This window comes from Triplophysa dalaica, chromosome 1 (assembly GCF_015846415.1).
Source record: "Triplophysa dalaica isolate WHDGS20190420 chromosome 1, ASM1584641v1, whole genome shotgun sequence".
NCBI classification, from domain to species: Eukaryota; Metazoa; Chordata; class Actinopteri; order Cypriniformes; family Nemacheilidae; genus Triplophysa; species Triplophysa dalaica.
Genome location: NC_079542.1, coordinates 27699133 through 27724503, shown reverse-complemented (window position 1 = coordinate 27724503; position 25371 = coordinate 27699133). Strand labels below are relative to the sequence as shown.

At 38.6% G+C, this 25371-nt stretch overlaps 1 protein-coding gene across 1 annotated transcript in view; it reads right to left on the bottom strand.

The window, feature by feature from the left end:
- Positions 1-5261: 5261 nt before the first annotated feature.
- The window catches only part of mllt3 (MLLT3 super elongation complex subunit), an 82177-nt gene continuing 62067 nt past the window's right edge, over positions 5262-25371 (bottom strand). The window contains exons 8-13 of the mRNA XM_056739440.1: positions 14651-14717; positions 14164-14302; positions 13937-14036; positions 13598-13666; positions 13205-13276; positions 5262-6519 (exon numbers count right to left, since the gene is read on the bottom strand). Of these exons, the coding sequence (XP_056595418.1) occupies positions 6388-6519; positions 13205-13276; positions 13598-13666; positions 13937-14036; positions 14164-14302; positions 14651-14717 (579 nt within the window). The 3' untranslated portion in view covers positions 5262-6387. The remainder of the gene's footprint in view (positions 6520-13204; positions 13277-13597; positions 13667-13936; positions 14037-14163; positions 14303-14650; positions 14718-25371) is intronic.

Below are 25371 nucleotides of genomic sequence, written 5' to 3'. Positions count from 1 at the left end.
GTGTTCTGGACCGCACGCAGAGCTTCAGTAGCTCTGACCAGCTCCTTGTCTGTATTGGAGGACAGCAGAAGGGGAAGGCTGTCTCCAAGCAGAGGCTGGTGTTCTGGGTCGTGGAAGCCATCACGACGGCATTCCGATCTCAGAATCTCTCATGCCCACTGAGGGCTTATTCCACACGGGGTATAGCCACCTCCTGGACACTGGCCATAAGCAGACATCTGTAGAGCTGCGGGTTGGGCTACGCCCAAACACCTTCGCAAGGGTTAACAACATTTGCATAAACCCGGTGTCAGCCCACGTCCTGCGTGGCGACATGTAGGACTGGCATCTGGTATGCCTGCGAAAGCACCTTCCCAGAGGTTGGGTCAGTGTGCTATCTACCTTTCTTCTTACCCAAACACATGGTTAAGAAACAAGTACCTCACCAACCTTCCTTCTTACCCAGACAATGGTTAAGAACAGGCATTCCATCCATCACTAAGCAAGCACCCCACGGGGGTTGGCTGGGCAGAACAGCCTTCCCCCTTAGGCCGGGATACCATATGAACTTTCACAGATAGCTCTAACCGAACCTAGTGCTATCGGATGCAGTAACACCCCCCCGTGGGCTGTTCCGTATGATATACCCTCATGGCAACGGTTCCCACACATGGTAACCCATGAGCTTCCCCAGGTGGGCCTCCACCTCGCTGTAAACTTCCCAGTCCGCACGTTTCATGCGTTCTCCTCCAAGGACGAGACCATACCTATATCCACCATTCCCTCCCCGTGGGTAGGAGGTGGCCTCTGCAGCGCTTCTCTGATTAAGAGTTGCACTCACCCGGTGTAAACCCAAGCCGGACGGCCTCTCGCCAGTAGAGAGCTCCGTCCGTGAAAGGTTACCGGTCAGGGCTGTACCCATCTTTCTCCAAGAAAGCTCTGGGACCCCCCGACAACCATACTGGAAGGTTACAGTTTCGCGAAAGCTTCGAGATGACACACCCAGGCCTGTTACCGTCGCTTCGCTAGAGATTGTGACGCGATTCAGTGTTGTGGCGTTTTCCATAGGTAACCCCATCTGTCGTTCTCGACACAATGTCGAGAGACCAACAGAAAGGGAACGTCTTGGTTACGTATGTAACCTCCGTTCCCTGATGGAGGGAACGAGATGTTGTGTCCCTTATGCCACAAACACATATCGTATTCTGCTGCAGTCGTGAGAGGCTCTCAGGCTCTTCAAAACAAGAGGTAAATGAATGCTGCACGCCGGCTTCTTTTTATACCGGACATCCGGGGGCGGAGACCGGCATGCAAATTTTATTCGCCAAATTTCATTGGCCTTTTCTATAGTAGTCAGAGTTGATTGGTTCTCAAGGGCGAACCCCATCTGTAGTTCTCGACACAACGTCTTGTTCCCTCCATCAGGGAACTGAGATTACATACGTAACCAAGACGTTTGCTTGTAGAGTCAGTGAAGTTTGCTCAGTCATGAAGCGAAGGCTCCGAAGAACAAAAGGTGAATGAATGCAACACGCTGTCTCTCTTTTTTTATACCCGGATACATGGGGGCGGACTTCGGCATGCAAATTTTATTCGCCAATTTCATTGACCTTTAACTAGTCAGAAGTTGATAGGTTCTCAATGGCGAACCCCATCTGTCGGTTTGACATAACGTTGAGAGACCAACAGAAAGGGAACTAAGGCAAGTTAATGATGGGAGAACGCAGACAAAACGTTTTTTACAGTTTATGGAAGTGCACAGTGCGGCCACCGTCAAAACTTCGGTGGAACGGCGACCTTTGCTGCCGCGCCTCTGGGTCGAGGTGGGGTGGCTTTCGTCCAAGTGGGAGCGGGGGGGTTGCCGCCGTCCGCCAGAGGCCGGAGCCTGTGTCCGTCCCCCGAGGGGGAGGAGCAGGGGGCGGAAGTGCCGGGTGAGCCACCGCCTGCCAGAGGCCGGAGCCTGCGTCCGTCCGCCCAAGGGGGAGGAACAGGGGACGGGGAACCCGCCCCGACTCCCGGATAAAGGAGGAGCCACCGCCGGCCGCCAGGGGGCGGACGGTCGAGCCGTCCACCGAAGCCCCAGGGCCACCGCAAGGCACCGCGAAGGAGAGTACTCCGGCTGGTTGAGGAACGAGCGGCAGCATGTCGGGGAACCGGATTTTTTTTTTTTTCCTCTCTCCCCTCTCTCTTTCCGGTCGCTCCGAGGGCTCCCGTCTCCGTTGTCTCGTCTCGTCGCTGCATACCCCCCACCCCACCCTCCCCGAGGGAGGGGGAGGGAGCTTGCACAGTCGCGGGGGTACCCCCCGGCCTGTGAGGGGTGATGGGGGTATGTAGTAGAGTAGGCGGGGCGAGACCGTGGTTCGAGTCCGGTGAGTAATTGTGAATTAGCGCCAGCTGTGCGCACACCGGCCTCGAATCACGTAGGAGATGGGAGAATATAAAAGGAACGAGCGACCAGACCGTCGAAGAGAGAGGACCGGGCCCGAACTTATGTTTGTATTTATATTATGTTTAGTTCGCCGGCGGTCGTCCGTGAGGGGCCGCCGGCTGTTATATTACTTTATTAAATGTTTAAATGTTTGCCGGTTCCCGCCTCCTTCCTTCCATTTTAATAGAGATTTGTTACACACACCTTGTAACGTTACTCTTCTTATGACGTCACTCCAGTGGCGTGCTGCTGTGTGGGTGAACTGATGAATGTGCTACATAACGCTTTCTAACGCTGTTTTCATAGAGTTTTAAAGGGGATGTGGGACTTAAGACACGAGACAACCAAGGTTGGTGTTGACAACAATCCAGGAGGGTGGTTTATTTTGTAACACACGTGAAGATATAGGCCCGCAACACTACAAATCCACCAGTATGCCGGTGAGGAATAAACTCCCGTCCCGTGATGAAGTGCTTCCAGTGTTCGGTTTCCGTGCTCGTGGGGTAAGTCCAGGATTGCTTCTGGCCGTCTGTCGATCGTCACGTGCTTGACTCTTGAAACAGAAGCGAGAGAGAAATAGTGTCAACCGCATCAACCTTATGGAGATATATCTCACCCTTTCTCCTCTCTTCCTGGGTTTTATATCCTCCGGATATCCGCCTTATCTGCTGACAATCGACAGGTGTTGGCACTGATTTCCTCCGTAACCACGGCGACGCTGATTGGGTGCAGGCCAACTCGTCACAGGGGACTATAAAGTGTTCTCGAATTCTTGTACAGATTACATTATTTATTACTCAAAATATTTAAGGGGGCTGAGCTGGAACCAGAGGGGCTTTAGCTCCCCTAAAAAGGTCCTTTGCAATGCCACTGATACACAGATGACCTACATATTTTGTTTTAAGTGACGTCCACGCCTCTATTTTAACCTTACGGTTGCTGTCAAGAATCTTGTATTAACAAAATGTCAGACATCAGAAGACTACAGAGGACAGTTCGGACTGCTGAGAAGAGCATTGGTACTCCCCTGCCCACCCTCCAAGAACTGTATACATCCAGAGTGAGGAAAAGGCCTCAGAAAATTACCTTGGACCTCTCACTTCCAAGCCATCATCTCTTCACAATGCTGCCGTCTGGTAAGCGCTACAGAGCACCAAAACAACATAACACAAAAATAGCTTCTTCCCTCAGGCCGTCTACCTCTTGAACAGTTAAATGTTTTTTACATGCACCTTTAAGAACTTGCGTGCAAAATTTTAATTAACTCGTGCAATACTAATAAAGTGCAATTTTAAATATATCCTGCAGATAATACACTATCTATTTTTATACAACTTTTTTTTAACACATACCTTTTACTACAATAGTCTATTCTTATTTTTTACTTGTACATATTTACATACACACATAACTTTACTCTCTATAGCTTTACTCTTATGTTTATTGTATTGTATTTCTTAATTTTTTTACCCATAGGCCCTTATTTAAATCATCTGTGTAACTGTTTTGTATTGTTTGATGTCCTCTGTGTGTTATTGCTGATTCTGTGTACTGTGTCACCAAAACAAATTCCTTGTATGTACAAACATACTTGGCAATAAAGCTCTTTCTGATTCTGATTCTGTAATAAAGACAGATCATCTCCCTTTCTATAAAAGGCTACGGCTGACACCAAGCTACTTTCATCGTTGCAGGCCACCCACACTTGGCAATGTTAAAAGAATGTTAACACTGTTCCCATATTAAAAACAGAAATAAGATCAAGGATTTGAAACCAGGCTGACTAATGTACATTTAATTAAACTATATTCATGAAGTTGTTTAAAACTGGGCCCAGTTTTCAAATTACAAGTTTCCAGTCTACTATTTATGTAACTGATTTAAATAAGTTATGACCAGTCTTGAAACCGGCCCCTATATACTCTTAAGGTCTTTGCACATACAGTCCGAAATTTTCGTATTGATTTTTTCATACTTGGCGCTTGTTTGTATGATCTCCATGGATTGTATTAAGGCCTCTCAAAATTCTTGCTACGGATGTGAAACAAACCCTGAAAATCGAACCAAGTCCAAATTTTTTATGACGGACAAAAATATCGAAGGCAGTGTGCAAATGTGATTGACACAACGCGAGTTCATACTTAATTTTTAATTTGCGGAAATGTCAACGTAATGTTCGGATTCAATGTGCAATGGCCTTTAGGCTAGGAATAAGATTTTCAAAGGCCTGTGCTGAGACTGCCAAGACTGAACAAATCCTATAGATCAAAACAGTACATGTACTGCTACTGCAAAGGCATTTAGACTTCTGGCATTGGAAGAAGTCAATATTTAAACTATGCTTTAAATGTTATGCAAATAAAAACACTTAAATGCAACTATGTTACTCACTTCACTCTTGTAAATAACTAAACATTTTTGGCTGAATGGTTCCATAAATAACATTTAGATGTTTAGACTAAGAAAAGGTAAGAAACAAATGGTTCTTTGAGAAAACAAAAAGGAAATTCAGAACCTTTTGTTAGAGGCCCAACTTATTTAACTCACCCTACTTTATTCTACTTTATTGATAAAACGGTAATAGATTCAGGTCATTTCATACTCAAAAGGTCATTTGTATTTGCAGATTTTTTTTGTTTGTCAATTTATCACCGATAAAATGTTCTCTGGTCAATAAGTCCACATTAACAGCAATCCATTGGAAATTGGAAGCTAGTTAGTGCTTTCCAAGAAAGATCATCATTTTTGTCACATATAAAGTTTATATACACAAACATTATATAATGATTACTAAACAAAGTTCTTTGGACTGAGAAAGTAAATCTGGCAAATTTAATGAAATAAAGTGTGCAAGGGATCATTTCATTCAGCAACACAATAAATCGAGATTCAATCAAAACTTTTTTTTTAATTGATCCACTTCACACAGTGCCAAATTTTCAGTCTGCCCTCTGAAAACCACCGCCACCGTCTCTGAGATTTGATTTAACATTATATAATAAGAAAAAAAGTTGCTTTGATTAGAGCTTGGGGGATAAAATTTAACTACATAATCTATTCATATTGGCCTTTGTCAATTAATAAAAAAGAAGTGGTACGATGGAGTAAACGTACCTTTTTGATTTTCCTAGTTTCACAGAAAACTCCAAAATTAGAAGCAAGTAATTGTCTAGTTCGTACTGATCGGTGGGAAACCAAAGAACAGCCACGAGAACTGTGGTCTTTAAACAAAGATAAATAACATCAGAAGATACAACATACTTTTACTGAAACCACAATTTTTCAGTTAAACATTTGGATTTGAGGTCACTTGGTTTTGTCTTTTAAGTGTACACTGTAATCCCTAAAATATGATTGATATGTCAAAATTGTACTTTTGATATTGATTAGCAAATGTTGACAAGCTGCAATTCGTTTATTAGGGATTGAAGTCAACCTCTGATCCGTATTTACTTAAAACGAATAATTTAACATGATGTACAGCATTTGTTTTATACAGTGCCAAGATGAATGCAATACTTTTGAGACAAACTGATGTCCAAAACGTGTTTCATTACCATAGAGTGCCAATGAGATTGTTCCCAAGTGCTTGCAAAAGTTTAACAGCACTTGCTATTAGACAAACACACACACGCACATGAAACTCGTACTCAATAAATAGACATTATGGAAAGGCAGTTTTGAAACATGCACAAAAAACTAGCAAACATTCATACAGAATAACAACAAAGAAATGTATTTTGTTATGGAACAAGAACATTTTTGGCAATGTTGATTTATCAAGGCTTTTGGGTGGAGTCCTGGATAACCAAGATAATGTCCAAAGTATTTTTTATCAAATTCTTAACCATATGAAACGAGAACAGCTCTGGAATGAAATGGGGTCCTTTCCATTGCCTGAGCTCTTGTGTAATAGGAAAAACTGAGGGAGGAGCAAAAGAAGACATAATTTTCTTCATGGCAGCCAGCTGCACAAATCTTCAAGATGATCCGGACATTTCCAGGTAGCTTTGCAGCTTCCGCACTGTGGTTTTGTCCAGAGAGCAGAGGTCAAAGTCAAAGGTAGTGTTAGTGATGTGAAAGTGTCCAGTTTCTTCAATGAGGTTTACAATCTGCAAAAATACAAACAGAAAATAAGAATTAAGAGCATATACAGTATCACATGGAAGTATAGAGTGCTGCAGAGATTAGTTTTTCTTTTAAGGCCAACCTGGAAGTTAGAGCTGCACTGGTTCCCCTCGATCAAAAGCCTATGGATTTTTCCCCATAGACTTTTGAAAAATCCCCCAAATAACTCTGTGATTAACAAAGGTGCATGATACCTACATATTTTGTCTATCAGGATCATTTGAACAGATTAACACAATATTTGCTATTTTTTAAGCCTAAATACAATCCCCAGAAGTAAAAAACTAACATGAGGCTATAAACAGACTACACTAAGGTCGCTCGATATTAATGTGACCACCACCTCCAACAACATTTCAAACTTTATTAAAAACATGTTCCCTGGTCAGTAATCACTCTGTGAATGAATATTCAAAGATTTCTGTCCCTTTCGCATTATTTATGAGATTTGTATGCATGATGACGTTTAATCTCCCCGCCAAAAGTCACTTTCAGCAACTGCCGTTTTTAAGAAGCTTTAAAAATCATGAGCAGGTTATAACTGGTGTGTTGTATATAATAGATTATAAACTGAAAATATTTAGAGGTTTTGTTAACCACAAACCTTATTTTAGGCATTTAACCAAAAACTCAGTCAAAATACCCATTGACTTTTGGGCGACGGAACCGGAAGTTCTAACATGCTAACTCGCTTCCGGGTTTTGCTTACATGATACATCATCTCTTCGGTTCCCTATTAGTATTACTCAAATTTATAGCAGGGGCGGTTCGAGATCCTTTGTATGTGGGCTTCAGCTCCCCTCTCGGTCATCTTAGCCCTCCTAAACAGCTCTCAATTATAAATTGATTTATTTGTGACGACCCACCACAATATCAACACTGGCCTCCACAAAGTGATTTTTCATGATTCCCCTTTACGTTTTTATTTTACTATTTAAAACAGTTTAATTCTTTGAAGAGTTGTGCAAGTACGTCAACGAGTGGACTCGGCTGATTAAAATTGATTGAAAAATTGGCGCATGCGCTGTTGTACTCGCCCCGTCCGTGCTGTCTCTAAAAATGGGCTGCACCCGGAGGGGGTATGCGGATGACCCGATGATGCAGACTATACTTTTGCCTTAAACGTCAACAGTCACAGATGTTACTGACAGAGAAGACGGTTGAGAGAGTTTATCAAGAATTAAAGAAAAGTTAGTGTGTGTGGGATATGAAACTGCTTTCTTGATTTGCTCAGTGTGCATGCCTGAATTTGTACAGAATTGTCTGGACTATATGCTTGCAACAGAACTCACAAAAGAAAACGTGTCTTAAAAGATTTTTTGGTAACACTTTCCTTGAAGCATGTATGTATAATGCATTATAAAAGTAGTCTTAAAGCATTGTAATGTACCTTTTATTGCATAGTAATGTCTTATTACATAAAAAAATTGTATTACAGTTAATACATTATAACACTTAGCAATTCATTGTTACACTACATATTTTAAATTGGATATAATTCTTTACAACTACATATATTACATTACAACACACATTATGAAGAATTATTATACATTTTACCCTTTAATAACTCTTTGTAATGCATTATACATGCATGCTCCAAGGAAGGTGTTACCTTTATTTTTTTTATTATCTTTAAATAGTTAACAAATAAAACAATTCAAGCGCACAGGAGAAAGGTATGGAGAATAAAGTTTCTATTCTTTTCACAATTGAAACGCGGCTATGTTTCTCATCACCCAGTCTTGTGTAGTTATCAAGAAAATATATTAATATATAATTTAAATTAATAAAAAAAAAAACATAGAATCGGATGAAAATAAGTGCTATATTTGGGTCCCCAGTGCCACAAGCAAGCCAGAAAACCTGAAAAACAAGATCCCAGTAAGTTTGGTTTGATGAGCCTTTCCCTGCAAGCATGTGAGAAATCGAGTCGTTCAGATTTCCCTCCTCTTGTGACGTAAAAGTAGGATCTTATTTTAATATTAACACCCCTTTATCTACACAATACCACCCACGGCGCTGTTGCCATTGTTGTTTTGACAAGTGATAGCGGTGTACTCCGATGGCTAAAGTTTGTGGACAACATGCAACATGCAATGTAGTCCCTGTCTCTTCCTAACCTCAGAAGAGACAGGAGTGGATTTATTTTATTTTTGGTGGAAATCCCCCAGAAACCATTTGTAAAAACCTACTTGTTTGTGTGAATCACTTCAAGCCGGAGTGCTTTATCAAGCTAGGACAGAACAAGCCGGATAAGCTTCAAAGTTGTTCCTCAAGAGGTATCGAGACCAATTGAACAAGACAAAGCTGCCGATGTAAGTAATATTTATCAACAGTCTTAATTGACGTACATCGGCGGTATATATATATAGGTGGATAATGTTAGCATATGATAGCGAAGGGAGTCAGTCACAGGCTAAATTGAACATTTAAAGTCAGTGTTGAACTTACTCTATATTTATATGTTATTTGGCAAATGGGCACATGGAGTTTAGTTGTAAGTATGTAAATACATAATGTGCGTTAATATGTTCAGCTGCGGTAAGCTTTTTGTTTTGCTAATAAACAGGGTCAAACACTGCGGTCAGTTTTGTTTTAAACGTCTCAAATCATTCGTCCTTATGCTAAAAATTAACCGCAAAAATAATTTAGCTTGACCATTGTAATGGCAGTACTACACATGTGTTGTGTTGACATGAAGGACGGATGGGGGGTGGTGTGCGCTGTAACTCATTATCATTGAAAAAGACACGCACCAAAACGGGTTGCTGTGATCCTAGCGGTTTTTGACGAGTCAAAAAGGGTTTTGTTTACACAGCAATTCAGTGTTTTTAAGCAAAATATGTTCCAGACATTTCATGAAGCCCCTAATAAATCATACCAACTTGTTGAAAGTGCTCATACGATGAGTCCTTTAACGAAAGTAAATACAAAAACAGCGGATAAAACTCCATCATTATTATTATATATAATATATAATAATATATTAGATAAATATAAAGTCAAAGGAACTTCATGGGAGAGGCTTCAAATGCTCACTGAGGACTAAGCCCCACAAGATTTATAGTAATTTAAGTACAAGGATTAAATGTGATGGATGCACAAGGTTTGTTCAAATGTGTGATGATCCCTAAATTGCTCAGAATATTAAAAGTGACAATACACACAGTTTTAGCCTGGTGGATAAAATTCCATAGACTTTTGATAAGAAAGAGCAGCATTTTTAGGGACGAGTGTACAATAAGCACATGGTAGTGGACTCTTTCACCTTACAACCTAGTAATTCCTGTAATTATCCAAGCAACCACGCAGCAATATTCAAGTCATCATCTAGAATAGGGGTTCCCAAAGTGGGGGTTGCAAGGCTGTGAGGGCGGGCTTGCAAAATGATTTCCAGAAATCTTTTCTTTTTTTAGATATAGCATATGTAATCAATACGTGTAACGAAATATAGAAATATTAGTTAAGTTAAAAATAAACCCAGGCAAATAGAAACCCACCAGCCTAAGGAATTTCCTGCCCCTCACTCATGATTACGTCACATTAACAACATAGCAACCACATTAGGTTAGGCTCAGCGAGTCCATGACAGCGCCACGTTAAACAGTCTCATGTGCACGCAGATTCTTTTCATGCTTAAGTTTAGGATATTTTTATTTGTCTAAATGAAACGATGATTAATATCGACCAAAGACAACGCAGAGAGGCCAGCAGAGGAGGGCGGAGAACACCTCAGTCGAGGAGCCGTCATCCTCAGGTAACCTACGAAAAGAGACGCATATGTCGGTTTGTTGGGTGGTGCTCAGTCACCCAAGTTAGACTTTGCTCTTTTGTGTTGTCATTATGCGCGTTTGGGGTTAATAGGTGCATGTGCCCATTTGCACGCAACGTTTGTATACTCTAACCACTACATTTTTTTTAAGTTGTATAACATTTCATCAATGCCTTAATTATGTTTTAGTTGGAATGGACTAAATAACAAATTATTTCTATAAGCTAAAAAGGATAACCTCTTCCACATATGGTTTGTAGAGTGGTGGTCAGTCACCCACTTAGACTATGCATTTTTGTGTTGTCATTATGCGCTTTTGGGTTGAATAGGTACATGTGCCCATTTGCACGCAACGTTTGTATACTCTAACCACTTCTGAGGATAGTGGGGGTATTCAGTCACTGGCACTGTTATTTTGGGGGTTGCGGGTTGAAAAGTTTTGGAACCCCTGATCTAGAACCTCTTGTAGATGAGTTTCGCATGGGCATGCAACAAATAGAAATCTAGTTTTATATGGTTACTTCTCGCAAAAGGTAAGGCAAACTGACACCCAATATACCTAAAAATACCTAAAATAGTACCACACTGGTAAAAATTCATAAATATTCCTGAATATGTTGCCATCCCTGTTCTTTTCTACCTTAGCATCATGAAAAAGGCTCTACTGAAAACACGTAGCACCTCTTTGCATAATGCCTTGTATGTAATTGTAACAAGGAAGATGCGTTTGCAAACACGCATGTTATTGGTTCTTGGCCACACTAGTTTAGAAGGGATTGCAATGGTGATGACAGAGAGGGGGGCTGTAGAGTAGCCACACAGATTAAACTGTGCAGTTTAGGGACCCAAACCTGAGCAAAATCCACATATGGAATTAATTTCTTCCATAACTTCTGATCACAGTTCAGAAACACAAGGAGACCTGGAGGCCTGTTATGACCATGTAGATAGAACTCAGCAGTTTAAACGCCCGTACCGCTATCTGGAGCAAAATACGGATGGGCTGTCATACTTTAAATTTTAAGACAATGAGGTGGAAGTCAAAAGACTGTTGAGTTGTTGTCTTTTCAATATATTAAAATCAAAATGTTTGATTCCTACTCATCCCAATCAGGATTTTTTGTGAGAGCTTAAGAACTTAAAGCTTGCCAAGTCCAGAATCAATGCCATGTCTTATGGCAAAGAAAGTGGGATGTTTCACAAAACTCTTAAGGATTGGCTTGATTAGGTTGTACACTTGTACCATTTGGATCTCATCTGTGATGTGTGCCAGAGTTTAACCATGATAGGGGCACAGCAAACCCTTAGAATAAGAGAAGAATTACTCTCAATTCTGTTAAAGCAAAACATAATCAACTTAATTATGGGCCTTAAAACATTTATATGGCAAGCAATTGAGGAGAGAAACCCTGCGGAAACCAGCTAGATTTATTGTAGTCAAATAATTATGATTATGCTGTGGCTACTAAATGTACAGGTTTCTACACTTACAGCTAGTGTCATCTATGGTCTTTGCTTCATCAAACATCTACTTTAAAATTTTAAGCACCTACGTCCTTAAAGGTGACCATGTTCTAACAAGAATATAGTTAAGCTGTTCAAAAGAAAGGTTCTTTCCGGTTACTGCTGCAAATCTGTGTTTTCTCTGAACGTACAGCTCTGTTCTAAAATCTAGTGCACTGACTAAATATTAGGCATAGTTGATGCATGTAGTCTAGAGCCTCAGAAACACAAACATTAATCAAAAAGTAAAACGTACCTCAAATCAAACAGGCTCCTAAAATATACCTACAGTATTTTTGTAAATATAAAATATAATGAAGACATTTGAATTCAAACTTTTGTAGTAAAGAAAGAATTTAATTAACTAAAACTCCATAAACATCATGTCAAAACAATTTTTTTAAATGGGCTGTATGCAAATGTTTAATTAAAGACTTTCAGCCAAACTAAATATTGTGGTGTTTCATATATTATGACTATCAACAAATACTTATCAAACTAATTAAATAAAACTAAAGTGAAACTAAACATTAACTCTGATGCATCTACAGTGCCATCCTTCATGAGAGTTAGAGCTCCTCTTTTAGTGCAAACAGTTTCTCAGCTTCACGTCCACCATGCGTTATATCCGTTTTCGCTCCACATATGAGCTGTGAATGGGTCTCACAAATAAATACTTCATCAAGGATTTATCGTTTTTATTGTGGGAAGACTTATTCCTATCGTGGAGTAGAATTTCTACTGGTATATTGCAAATTATATAATATCACCTATCCCTACTAATTATGCTGTCTTTTATAACACCTTTTTTTTGATGAAACTGTAATACAGCATCACATGAAGCCTTCAAGCTGAACACAATCCTAGAATTAAAAAAATTCTGTGGAAAAAATTAAAATAGTGGACGATGTGAATATTACTCCGTACATAAAATATCAATAAACACAGGCCATGTTTTGTGTTATTAATAATAATAATATACACAAGAAAAAAAAGTTTAGGTAAAATAATATATTTTTACAGTGCCGTAACAATATACCAAACAAAACTTGAAACTGGTTTGGTTTTGAAGTATGGTTGCTGGTTTGACCTGGTCATGTGATGGTCCTTGATATAAACTGGTCCTAAGCAGGAGGTAGTTGCTTAAGACCATGGGCCAGCACATGACCAGCTTAAACCAGCTAGCTAACCAGCAAATTGTTTTTTTCAACAGGGAACTAAATAAAATTTTAAGTACAGACAAATTTGGCAAGGTTTTTGCTCATGTAAAACATACCAAATCAGACACTTATGAGGTTCAAAATGCTGTTTTACTGATGAAAGCAATTGACTATGTAAGCAGTAGGTTCCAAGATACTGGAACAAAGCTTACATGTTTCCTCATTTATTACCTGCTGTAATACGTGCCTCTCCCTTAGTGCCATAAGTCTTCTGTGAAGCTCAACCAGCTCATCCAAGTATGCCTGTGGTACAAGATATTTATCAATGAAAAAATATAAAATTGAGATTTATCACTTTTTCTCTCCTAAATATGACATGCCAAACAATGTTCTTTAAAAATCTAGATAAAAATTATATCGTACCTCAAGTGTAACTACATGTAGTTTTGATATTTACACAAACAATTGTTTGAAAATAAAAAATACACTATACACTATAGACAAATTTGAACTGAATAGTTTTCATACACATTGTATGCATCATATTTTTGTAACATTACACACAAAAAACTAAATTAAAAAAGATCAACCAAACACAGAAGAGCTAAGAACTACACTGTTTACCTTGTCACAATCCGGGTTTTTATTTTTGTCCACCTTTGCCAGTTTCATAGGACTCTTTACTTCGAGTAACTGCAACATTTTCACAACATTTTTTTAATAGTAACATCAACCCTGGTCTTTCAATAACAAATCGAAACGGCAAAAGACATGGCAACAACATATTGTTGCACATACAATATAGATTTACTCATTCAATTCTAGTTATTTAAGTAATACTGGTCATTCTTAAAAACAATTTTCCTATAAATATGACAAGTAACATTTTCCATCTCAAGCTTAAGAATTATACAGAACCATCACAACTACAGCAATGAAATTGAGATGATCACTGCAATTTACCTGATTATTGTTGGTCTTCATTAGAGATGGGGGGTCATTATGGGGGAGTGGTGAAGAACCAGAGCTATTTTCGCTGTCACTGCCATCACTTAAACTCACTCTATGTCACAGATATTGATTGTACAGATATGTAGTTGCAGTACAGGATATCGTTTAGTAATGCTGGTTTCCATAATACTAGTCGGTCAACTGTTATTATAGTCCCAATGTTTTTCAATGAAATTTACCTGCGATGACGATGTGTCATTAGTGTGTGCAGTGGTCGCTCAATGTCAGAGTCCAAATTCTTATCGTCGTCGTCCTCGGATTCCTCTTCATTTTCATCTGAGTGCAAATCTGGGATTACTGTACGAAGAGGACCTAAGACTTAAATAAAAAGAAATAAATAAATAAAAAAAACATTACATAAAATAAATTACATGCATCTTACAACTGGAGAATGAAAAATATGAAAATATTAAACAACACAAACTACAGAAAGCAAGAAATTTGGTTTTCAGACCGGTAAACAAAACAAAACTGAGTGGGTTGAAGAAACAATTGACTGCAGAATGCTGTGACTGACCATAAGAATCAAGTAATTCACAAAGCTCTGCAATAAATGTAACATTAATGTAGTAGGGTCAGGTTTATTTTTGAAGGCTTCAGGAATCTGGTCAGTGTTCTTTAGGTACTGGACCCATAAAATAAAATTGTCAGGAAAAAAAAAATCACCTTGGCGCTTATGTTCATGTCCAAAGCCAGAGCTAGAACTGGAGCTGGCCGGGCTGGGCTGGTCCGACTAGGGAAGAAGAAAAAGATGTGAGAATTAAGAACGCCAAAACCACTGTCACTGTGGGAGGTATGCAGTTTATGTAGAAAATCCTTGAATGTACAATCATTAGAAGTAGATCGAAAACCCTTCACAAAGAATCATTTTTACCTATACCAATCACTTGCTGTTATCAACATTAAAAAATTGCTAGCTATCACACATTATTGCTCTTCCTTGTGAGGAAGTAAACTGGGTTTGTAGCCTTATAAGTGCAATTCCATTTGTGCAGCTAAATTCAAATTTATCTTCTGTCGTCGTATGTGAAAGTTTTGGGATTTACATCTAAATCAGTCTGTAAGGTCACAACACTTTTCAACATGTTGTAATGCAGGCTCTGAAAATGTACCAAATGCAGTTACCATCTCCATGATCTTGTGTTATACTGTACTTAAATAGTTTTGGTTTGTAATTGCTTCTGATTATTCCTTAATGGGAGTGTTATTTATTTCATTATTTGATGAATTGTCACAGAAAACAGTTACAGCCTACTGGTTATAGCCTAAATGTGGCAAGAATAAAAGGTGAAAAAAAATCTAAGTATTTTGCAATTTTTTCATCTACCAAAAAAATATTGGAATGGGAACAGAGAATCGATAAGAACCAGATTTGATTAACAGAATCTGAAATGCGAAAAATAAAACAATACCTAACCCTAATGTTCACACAAAGCTTTCCACTCACACATCTCCTCTCACTCCGTTTAAAAAAGCTGTAGAAGTTAAATTTTAACACACAAGACATTGTATTATCAAGCAATGTTACTACAATGTAGACAAATCAAAACACATGAGCCCAGAAACAACAAACACTAATGTCTATCCTTAGCCTATTGCCAAAATGATAACAGCCCCAAATGAAGTCTCACGTAAAAGGAGACTTGTATGTCCACCATACTGAGGTTAAACAATATTTAGAGTAAGACTTCTTTGAACTGTTGCATCTGTAGATTAAAAGAGGGGAACCAGAATTACGAGGCACCTTTGAACTCCATGGGCAATATTTCACTGCGGACAAAAGACTCTCAGAACAATGGGACTACAATTGATGTATATCCTATATCCTATATCCTAAGGCCCTGTTCACAAAAAAAAAATGTTTCTGCGTTTTTTTTAATTTTACACGACAACATAGTCCAAACGATCTGCGTTAAATGAATCCAAACAAACGACTAAAAACACTGTATTATGCATGCCAGGCCAGTAGTTTATGATGTAACTAACAGGTTATCTTCATTCTAAACCCAGCTTTTAACCCCGGGTAAATGTACGTCTTACGCATTTTACCTGGGGTTATGGAAAAGGGTTAGCACCATTTTGGTGCACCACCAATCTGTGCAGTATGAAACAAAGCAGGGGAAGAATGATACGACAAGACGATTGGCAACGGACAACCAATCAAAACTGAACAGCGCTTCATATCACAAGCTGTGTACAGTCATAGAAACTCTGCGAAAAAAATTTCAGTGTTTTATTTAATTTAAAAAGTTTTTTTTATAGAAAAGCGTAGTATTATTAAAGTGACCATGCACCGTATTTACTCAATGGATAAATATTGCAGTGCCAAACTGACTAATAACTGCTAATGAAAATATGCAAATAAGAACTAACCTAGTGATTAGTAATGTAAAATGTGAAACGTCAGTTATGAAAAACCCCTGGTAAATTATAAGCAGTGTGAAACATAAAAAAGATAACCCTGGATTCAGGGCTTAGAATAAAGTGTAAAATACATGTCTGTAAAGAAAAAGTATGCTCCTAAGCACATACACATGCCAGTAGTAAGTCACAAGCATGTAAATATGTAAAAAATATGTCTCTGCTAGTCGTAGAGGTGCAGTAACAGGCATGTGGTCAGCCAAGGAAAAAAAAGAAGTTAGACTACACACACCCTCGCCCAACATCAATGTGCTTTAATGTTACTAATCAAATGTAAAATATATATATATATATATATATAATTTCACAATACTGATTGGCAATTTTGGAAAGTCAGTTCAAATGTTTATTAGTTTAACACTCACCTAAAGAATATATAATAAAATAAAATGATGCTTTCTGCAAATATCTTATGCTAATATGAAATAAGATGGCATATAAATGGGTTTATATTAGGCCTACTTTTAATATATATATTTTTTTTAACCAGGAAGAGACTCATTGAGATAAAAAATATATTTTCAAGAGTGTCCTCAAGATTTGATTGTAATGAGCAATAATTCACTAAACAATAATTGACACAAAAAGTAAAAAATACTGTGGCCTCAAGGGACTTTTATACAGACCCACTAGATGGCGCATCCTCGTCATTAATCAGCTTTTGTCAGCATTAATCTGCATGAAATGAAGGTTGCAAATGCTGTATGTTGCGGTTTTAGTTCATTTAAATGTTTGCATTCAGTATAGACTTCAACACGTTTACAATGACTAAATCGGCCATTTGTATTCGAGCATTAAATCGCTGAATGGCCTATTTTTTTCTCTGTATACAGATAATGTTATAATGTATACGTAGATTTCTCAACTTCCAGACTCGGGATTTTCTGTATACATTACAAAACGCTGTTCAGTTCCCCACTTAGAGAAACGTAGTAAAAGTAGTATACCTCTGCATTCAATTTTGGGTATACTCGTGCATGCATATAGACTGAAAACGCATGTGAGTGGTGTCAGCAGTGGTGGTTTCCACTTTTCCACTAAGACGCTAACAGTGTAATATATAAAAAAAATTGCACTTTTTCCCACCAGGTTTCATAAGATTGCGTTGTAAATGAAAAGCCAAAGCGCATATAAAGTGTACCCAAGACATTCTTTGACAAAAAAGACACCATAAAAATGAATCTGAAAAAACTGAAAATGTGGCTGTAAACAGTTAACATTCAATATGAATTGGAAACCTGTTTTTCGTAGTCATGCAGCATATTTACTGAAGAAACAGAATATTTACCCACTGTAAAAGCTATGAGAGAAATTAAAGACTTTTTTATTCCCAAGCCGCGATGAATCATTTACAATAAAACGAAGTATGAAATACAGGAGTGTAAAATCTAAGACAACAAACTGTTTTCATCTACAGGTCATTCAATTTTTGAAGGGTTAATTAAACTATCCTCACTAATTGCTACCATGTTCCACGAAATAATGTATATCTGCACATTTTTGTTGTTTGTTTATTTAGTTGTTTATGGCCTATACTGCATATTTTTCAGCTAAGGGGGAGATGCAAAGTATGATTTCACTGTGCGGTCTAAAATGTGGCTTATTTTAACGTACAGTGTGAGTACGGAAAGTATTCAGACCCCCTTTTCACTCTTTGTTATATTGCAGCCATTTGCAAAAATCAGTTAATTTTGTTTCCTCAATGTACACACAGCACCCCATATTGACAGAAAAACACAGAATTGTTGACATTTTTGAAGATCTATTAAAAAAGAAAAACTGAAATATCACATGGTCCTAAGTATTCAGACTCTTTGCTGTGACACTCATATATTTAACTCGGGTGCTGTCAATTTCTTCTGATCATCCTTGAGATGGTTCTACACCTTCATTTGAGTCCAGCTGTTTGAATATACTGATTGGACTTGATTAGGAAAGCCACACACCTGTCTATATAAGACCTTACAGCTCACAGGGCATGTCAGAGCAAATGAGAATCATGAGGTCAAAGGAACTGCCTGAAGAGCTCAGAAACAGAATTGTGTCAAGGCACATTTCTGGCCAAGGTTACAAAAAAAAGGCCAAGGTTCTGCTGCACTTAAGTGGAAGACGTTTGGGACGACCAGAACCCTTCCTAGAGCTGGCCATCCGGCCAAACTGAGCTATCGGGGGAGAAGAGCCTTGGTGAGAGAGATAAAGAAGAACCCAAAGATCACTGTGGCTGAGCTCCAGAGATGCATTCGGGAGATGGGAGAAAGTTGTAGAAAGTCAACCATCACTGCAGCCCTCCACCAATCGGGGCTTTATGGCAGAGTGGCCCGATGGAAGCCTCTCCTCAGTGCAAGACACATGAAATCCCACATGGAGGTTGCTAAAAAACAAGCTGGTGACAAATAAGATTCTCTGGTCTGATGAGACCAAGATATACCGCTTAGAATTAAGGTAAAAAAATTCTCTGTGGAGAAAACCAGGCACTGCTCATCACCTGTCCAATACAGTCCCAACAGTGAAGCATGGTGGTGGCAGCATCATGCTGTGGAGGTGTTTTTCAGATGCAGAGACAGGACGAATGGTTGCAATCAAGGGAAAGATGAATGCGGCCACGTACAGGGATATCCTGGAGGAAAACCTTCTCCAGAGTGCTCAGGACCTCAGACTGGGCCGAAGGTTTACCTTCCAACAAGATGATGACCCTAAGCACACAGCTAAAATAACGAAGCAGTGGCTTCACAACAACTCCGTGACTATTCTTGAATGGCCCAGCCAGAGCCCTGACTTAAACCCAATTGAGCATCTCTGGAGAGACCTAAAAATGGCTGTCCACCCACGTTTACCATCCAACCTGACAGAACTGGAGAGGAGGAATCTCTGCAAGGAGGAATGGCAGAGGATCCCCAAATCCTGGTGTGAAAAACTTGTTGCATCTTTCCCAAAAAGACTCATGGCTGTATTAAATCAAAAGGGTGCTTCTACTAAATACTGATCAAAGGGTCTAAATACTTAGGACCATGTGATATTTCAGTTTTTCTTAAGCCTGAATACTTTCTGTACCCAATGTACATATAATAATACATTTCTTGAATATTAAAGGGTTGTCTGTGAACACATGGCTAAAGAAGCATCATTTAGCATGAGCTAATTAATTTAGCTAAACATAAATGTAAACAGCTAGTGGGGCAAACCAAACCGCAATCCACAAAGACGTTCCCATCAAATGGAACAAAATGATAATCAGGCTTAATGTGCCAAATGGGACCAAAAGAAAAAAGAAAGAAACTCTTCATTTGGAGGTTTCAAGGTTTAAAGTTTCAGTGCATTAAAGTCCACTGCGTGTTTTTTTGCTTAACCCGCACATTCAACTTATATCTGTGCAGTAGCTGGCAGAGCAGTTTTATGAGCTTTGAAAAATCTTACGAGGTAGGGGAACATGTTGAATGCTCTGAACATATAAAAACAAAGGAAGCAAGTTAAATGCAAAACTGTTAACCTTATTTCTCTTGGAGAGCAAGAGAAATGGCTCTAAAAAAGCCATTGAAATTAATCTGAATTAATTTGTTTACATTCTTCTCTGATGAGCACTTGGTTAAACTAAATCGGGTCTCTTGAACAAAATGTCCAAGCGGAGTTCATTCATTCTTTAACAAATGGGGAAAGTGAGTGTGGGACAATAATATACATGATTGTGGCTAACGGAAAGGTTTTTATAAAACTCTATAGGGAAACATTGGCTACATGTCTACTTGGACAAAAAGCATAGGGAATTCTCATAGAGAATATAATTTAAATGACTATCATGGCAACAACAAGCTTTTCTTTCTTCAGTCTTCCTGACAATCTTACAATGCTTTTACAATAGTAATCTCTGTAGTGGTGGTCAACCATACTACATGGCTATAAAAAGAAAGTCACCTACATTGAAAAATTATTATGTGCCTTAGTAGATTATTAGAAAATAAATTAGGAAAAAATTACTTTATTTTTGGTTAAAAATAGGAACATAATCATATTGAGTTAACATAATTAAAAAATCTTGGGAATAAAATCTACCAATATTGGTCGTTAAGATTATAATTACTTTGTTTGAGTAATTTTAATTGAACAAATTATTAAGTAAATCCAACTAAATTGTATTATGTAACCATTTAAATTGGTCAAATAAAGTATACTTATTTATTTTGTGTTGAGACTACATTAACCATTTGTGTTGATATAACTACCTTGGCAGTTGATCTTTAGTTCCCAGCATTTTTTGTATTTGACTGCAATAAGAGATTACATTTCCAGATTATCTGTCATTTTAAGTGTTTTTCAGTAAAAAGAAAGACTTGTTCGTGTTGATTTATCTCTGAGATTTAGGAGAGTTTGGTATTTTTTATAAGTTTGGGTTTTGTTCAGAAGAGCGGTGCTTGTGCCTTGGCTGAGGGAGGCACAATATAAGAGATGGTTCACTTTTTTACTAATTCAAGCCCAAATCTACCATGAAAAATCCTCAAACAGATGTTGGTTCCTGGCAGTCTCACATAAATATGAAGACAAATGAATGGCAGGATGGGAAGACGCACAGTAAAACTGTTATGACTCACTCGCTTGCCTGGGATGACAATGCTGGTAAGAATTACTGTTAGAGGGCCTTGCTAAAAATCTTCCATGAAGTGAGTTGACAATAGGGCTGCCAAAAGTCCAGCAAGCAGGGTGGTAAAGAGTATCCCTCTTTGAAGTTTATTTTCCTTCGTTTTCAAAGATTTTTCTCCTTTCTCCAGTCTGAATTTTAATGCCTGTTTGACTGTCTGGAAGACATCAAACGCATGCTTAGGGTCCTGTGCTGTAAATCAAGCTGCCCTTTTTTTTACGGCTGCACCCCCACCTCAAACTAGAGGCTTGTAAAAGCTTATTGAAGATGCCCTAAAACACTTCCACAATAAAACCAATGTCATCGCTCATTGGGAAATCACGGCATATCTTTAAGCACTAAGATCATCTTGATTCTTTTGGTTTAAACTCCTGACAAAATTAAGTGGGAACTACAGCGAGAGATAGAGAGAGAGAAGAGAAAGAGAGAGACTTTCTGTCACATTGAGTTATGGCAGAGCTGTGGCATTGCAGTAAATGCTACATTATTTTTTTTAGAGCTAATGAAAAGCAACTTCTATCATCATGGACATGGTCTGCAGTTAGTGTTGAATGGCAGACAGTGTTGGGTAATGGACTCTGTACATATAAGGGCACCGACCAAATTATGTCTGTACTACCAAGTATCGATTCATGTAAAATCAATCAGTGCCAAATTTTTGGTACTTCAGAACGACCAGGTGCTGCGCAAAGCGAAAATAAAACCAGTAATTAACCAGTCTGTCCTAATCAACTTACAAAATTTAAATAAACACTCGACTCTGTAGACCTTTCTCAGTGTTTGCTGCTGTCGACTAAGGTGAAACGAGAAAATAAACAGTTTAAACTTAAAATAATTTACATAAATAATAGCTAAGACCTTAAAGCATGGTTAAATTCATTCACTTCAATACATTACAATTCATTAAAAACATTACATAATGCACATGCGCATCTGCTTCACTGATAATACGTGAACATACGGAAAATGCTATTTATTATGTTTGCTGCCATGACTTTCATTTAGTCGTCACCCCAAAATCTGCAGCACAAATACGAGAAAAGAAAGTTGTACGCGTCCACTAACTGAAAAGACCGCTAAGAGCACATAATCATAATCAATTTTTACCCGTCACTATGGTGCAAGTTGATGTTTAGGGCAAAATTTTTTTACGTTGTTTGAAAAGTTATTTAGTACTCGTGTTAAATAATCTGGATCTCAATATTGGCCAAAACAAGTGTGATTATGATTTTTGTCATAATCGAGCAGTCTTAGTTTGTGACATCATCGCTATGTTCATGAGTTTACTCTATGAACTGTGTTTTAATACAACCGAATACCAAATAAAGTTCAAGTTGTTTCATATTTTATATTTCTGTTGTCAGACATAAAATAATAATTACATAGAAATGTTTCATATCATATGTCCAGTCAGTAACAATGATAGGTGCTAGTAAACGTTGTTTTGTAATAATTAATTCAATAACAAGTATCTTTAGGCTGCTCTTTGGTTATGAATGTGCTGCTATTGCCACTCACTGAATGGAAAAGACGCAAAGAGACATTTTCCACTTAACTTAAAGTTAAGGTTTATCAAAGTTGCTTTTGCTCTCTATAGGAAAAAACTCTTTAAATACCGCATCACTGTGGGTGCCTGTGTTTACATGTGAGCAAGCGACACTGGGATATGATTAAGTAACAGATGCATGCATTGCAGAATCAGATCCAGAAACAATGCCTCAAACAATGTTATCGCTGTGTTATTATGAAAAGTGTAAAAAGATTTTCAGTTTGTTTTGAAACTATGGGGAAACAAATTTCGACGGTGGTGGGCCATCATGGTCTAAGATCTTGTTTATACACGTGCCTGGCTATGCACTGCAAGTCTCTGTTGATCCCGCGTGGGTTTTCCTGAATGGACGAGGCATTTAATGAAGGTGAAACATGCGTCCTTTCCTCCGGGTCACTTACGATCACATTCTGGTGAAAGGAAATTATTAGATGCTACCAGTTTGACAAAGGGGAGTTTCAAATTGCCTTCATTGTAATCTGTCAAAATGACGGGCGGCCTTCAGATTTTTCTGTCACTTAAAAAAAAATCTTTCCACGACACACAATTTTCGGTTAACGCGACCTCAATAATTACTCAACTCCCAGTCTTTGGCACCAACTACATGGTTTGAAAATAAATGTGTCAACATCCTGTCAAAATGATCTCACTCATAATTCTGTATTTATGGTGAAACGCTGTGCAATAAACACAAAAGCGATACAACCCCCTTTCCTAGTTTCATGAGTTTAGCAGAGGCAAGCACTCAAGCAGGTGGTCACTACCATCCCCACGCAGCAGGTCTAGGGATTTACAACCATTATCTCTACTGTGGTGCCATAAATCTAGCAATTACTGTCAAACTGGTCTCCTTTAAGACCTATTGTCCCATTCCCTTCCAGCTAGCAAAGTACTTGTGGAGGACATCATAAACAGATTTTAGGATTGGGTTACATGATCCACCCCCAGTGTCTATCTAGAACTGCTAGAAGGCAACATAAGCTTCAGAAGTGGCGCTTAACACCAGATAAAATTAACCACTGGTTAAAGGAAGTTAAGTATTTGGAAAGTCACAACCTACACAAACTGCATTACTAGTGCCATAGTAAGCACAGTTAATATTATAGTCAGATAAATGTAACTACTGTCTAAATAATAATGAAAAATTTAAAACGTAATTCACTGTACATCTACCATTAAAAACACCATAGTTACAACAGATTACAAAACAACAAGCGTTACTCTAAGGCAGCGTCTGTCAACGGGGTGCAGTCCCCCCAGTGGCCGTTCAGAGAACGTTGGGGGACGATGGAAGCAATATTTTTGAATGGGGGGCATTCAGGTGTTCTATGGGGCGTTCGCAAGTTTACACAAAATATCCAGGCAAGACAAGATTAAACATTAACCTGCAAAAGATTACGATCTGTCTCAGGAGCAGCAAGGGCGGAAACTGTGTTTTTAATGTAGCAGTGAATGTTTTTGACCACACCACATAATCTCCACCACGCGGTGCGTGCATATTTCTCTATACGAGCACCCAAAATCTTATCTCTTCACCCTGGACACAGCTCTTTGCGGCAGCCATGTTGGCTTTGACAAATTATTGAAATACATATCAATAAGTTCTTATTCTCCCCGAGATGTGTACCTTGACTGTACAAAATGGTTGGACCGCTATGAGAAAAAGCAACAGCTGAGTCCTCACCACATCGCGTGTGAAAAATAAACACGCCAAATAGTCCACTTAAAGGCCATGGGGAGTCGAAGAAATTATATGGGTAATCTTTATTTTACAGTAGAACACGAATAAAGGCAACTATTAGCTGTTCTGAAACGTTTCAGTTCAAGTGATTGCAGCGAGCTCAAACACAACATGGCATTCTCTACTGTGCTGATGTATAGTCTAAATTCAGGTAAGAGGGGCGTATAAAAGTGCTGCTAGTAATGTATGTGTTTGTACAAGCATTGCGCCAATTTATGTTTCTGCTGGGTGCTCAATCCGACATGTTTGACAACTTCATGTACTGTAGGATGTTGGAGGGCTTAATTTTCCCAGAGCAATGTGAGCAAGTTTTTAAAAGTAATGTGTTATAGAAATTTACCTCTAACATAGTCATCAGTGAACAGAAAATGTGCATTTGAAATCTTGAGAAGCAGAGAAGGATCTGCATTCAACACGAGAGAGATTGAAGATCAAACTGCTCCAGAAGCATTTAAATCATTCTTGCGGTGCTTCGATTTCATATGCCAATAGATATGCACAGTACGGCAAACACACAAAAATACACTGATGTAGTTTCAAATAAAATTGGGGATGACTGTGACATGAGCTGACTGTAGGGGCAGATTTAACTTAATCATGAGAGTGTAAAAATGTGAAACAAATAGGCTACCTACAAATTTCCCCATTTGCTGTGGGTAACATCTGTACCTTTCATTGCACATTATATGACAGCTGAGTTTGCATGAACAACATTTTGCATGAAATGCTTATTTGTAAGGTTTGGGAAGCTATGTACAGTCTACAAATTGTATAGTGGAAAACCAGCAGATGCAACCAACCCCTTCCAATGCCTTGTAGTTCTCAATGCTTTTTAATGCTTGTAACAGTTTAGGCTTAAACATCTTCAACAGCCAGCACTAACATTCACACTGTGTTCATGTCTTGAGCACCACAGTGATTTTGATTTGAGTAGAACCAAGCAGGCCTCAGAGACCTGGCGACCAACAGAATCAGGCTCCTGGTATTCGTCACTTGTCATAAACACTGAAGTTGCTTTCCTTCTCTCTTTTACAATGAGGGGGATT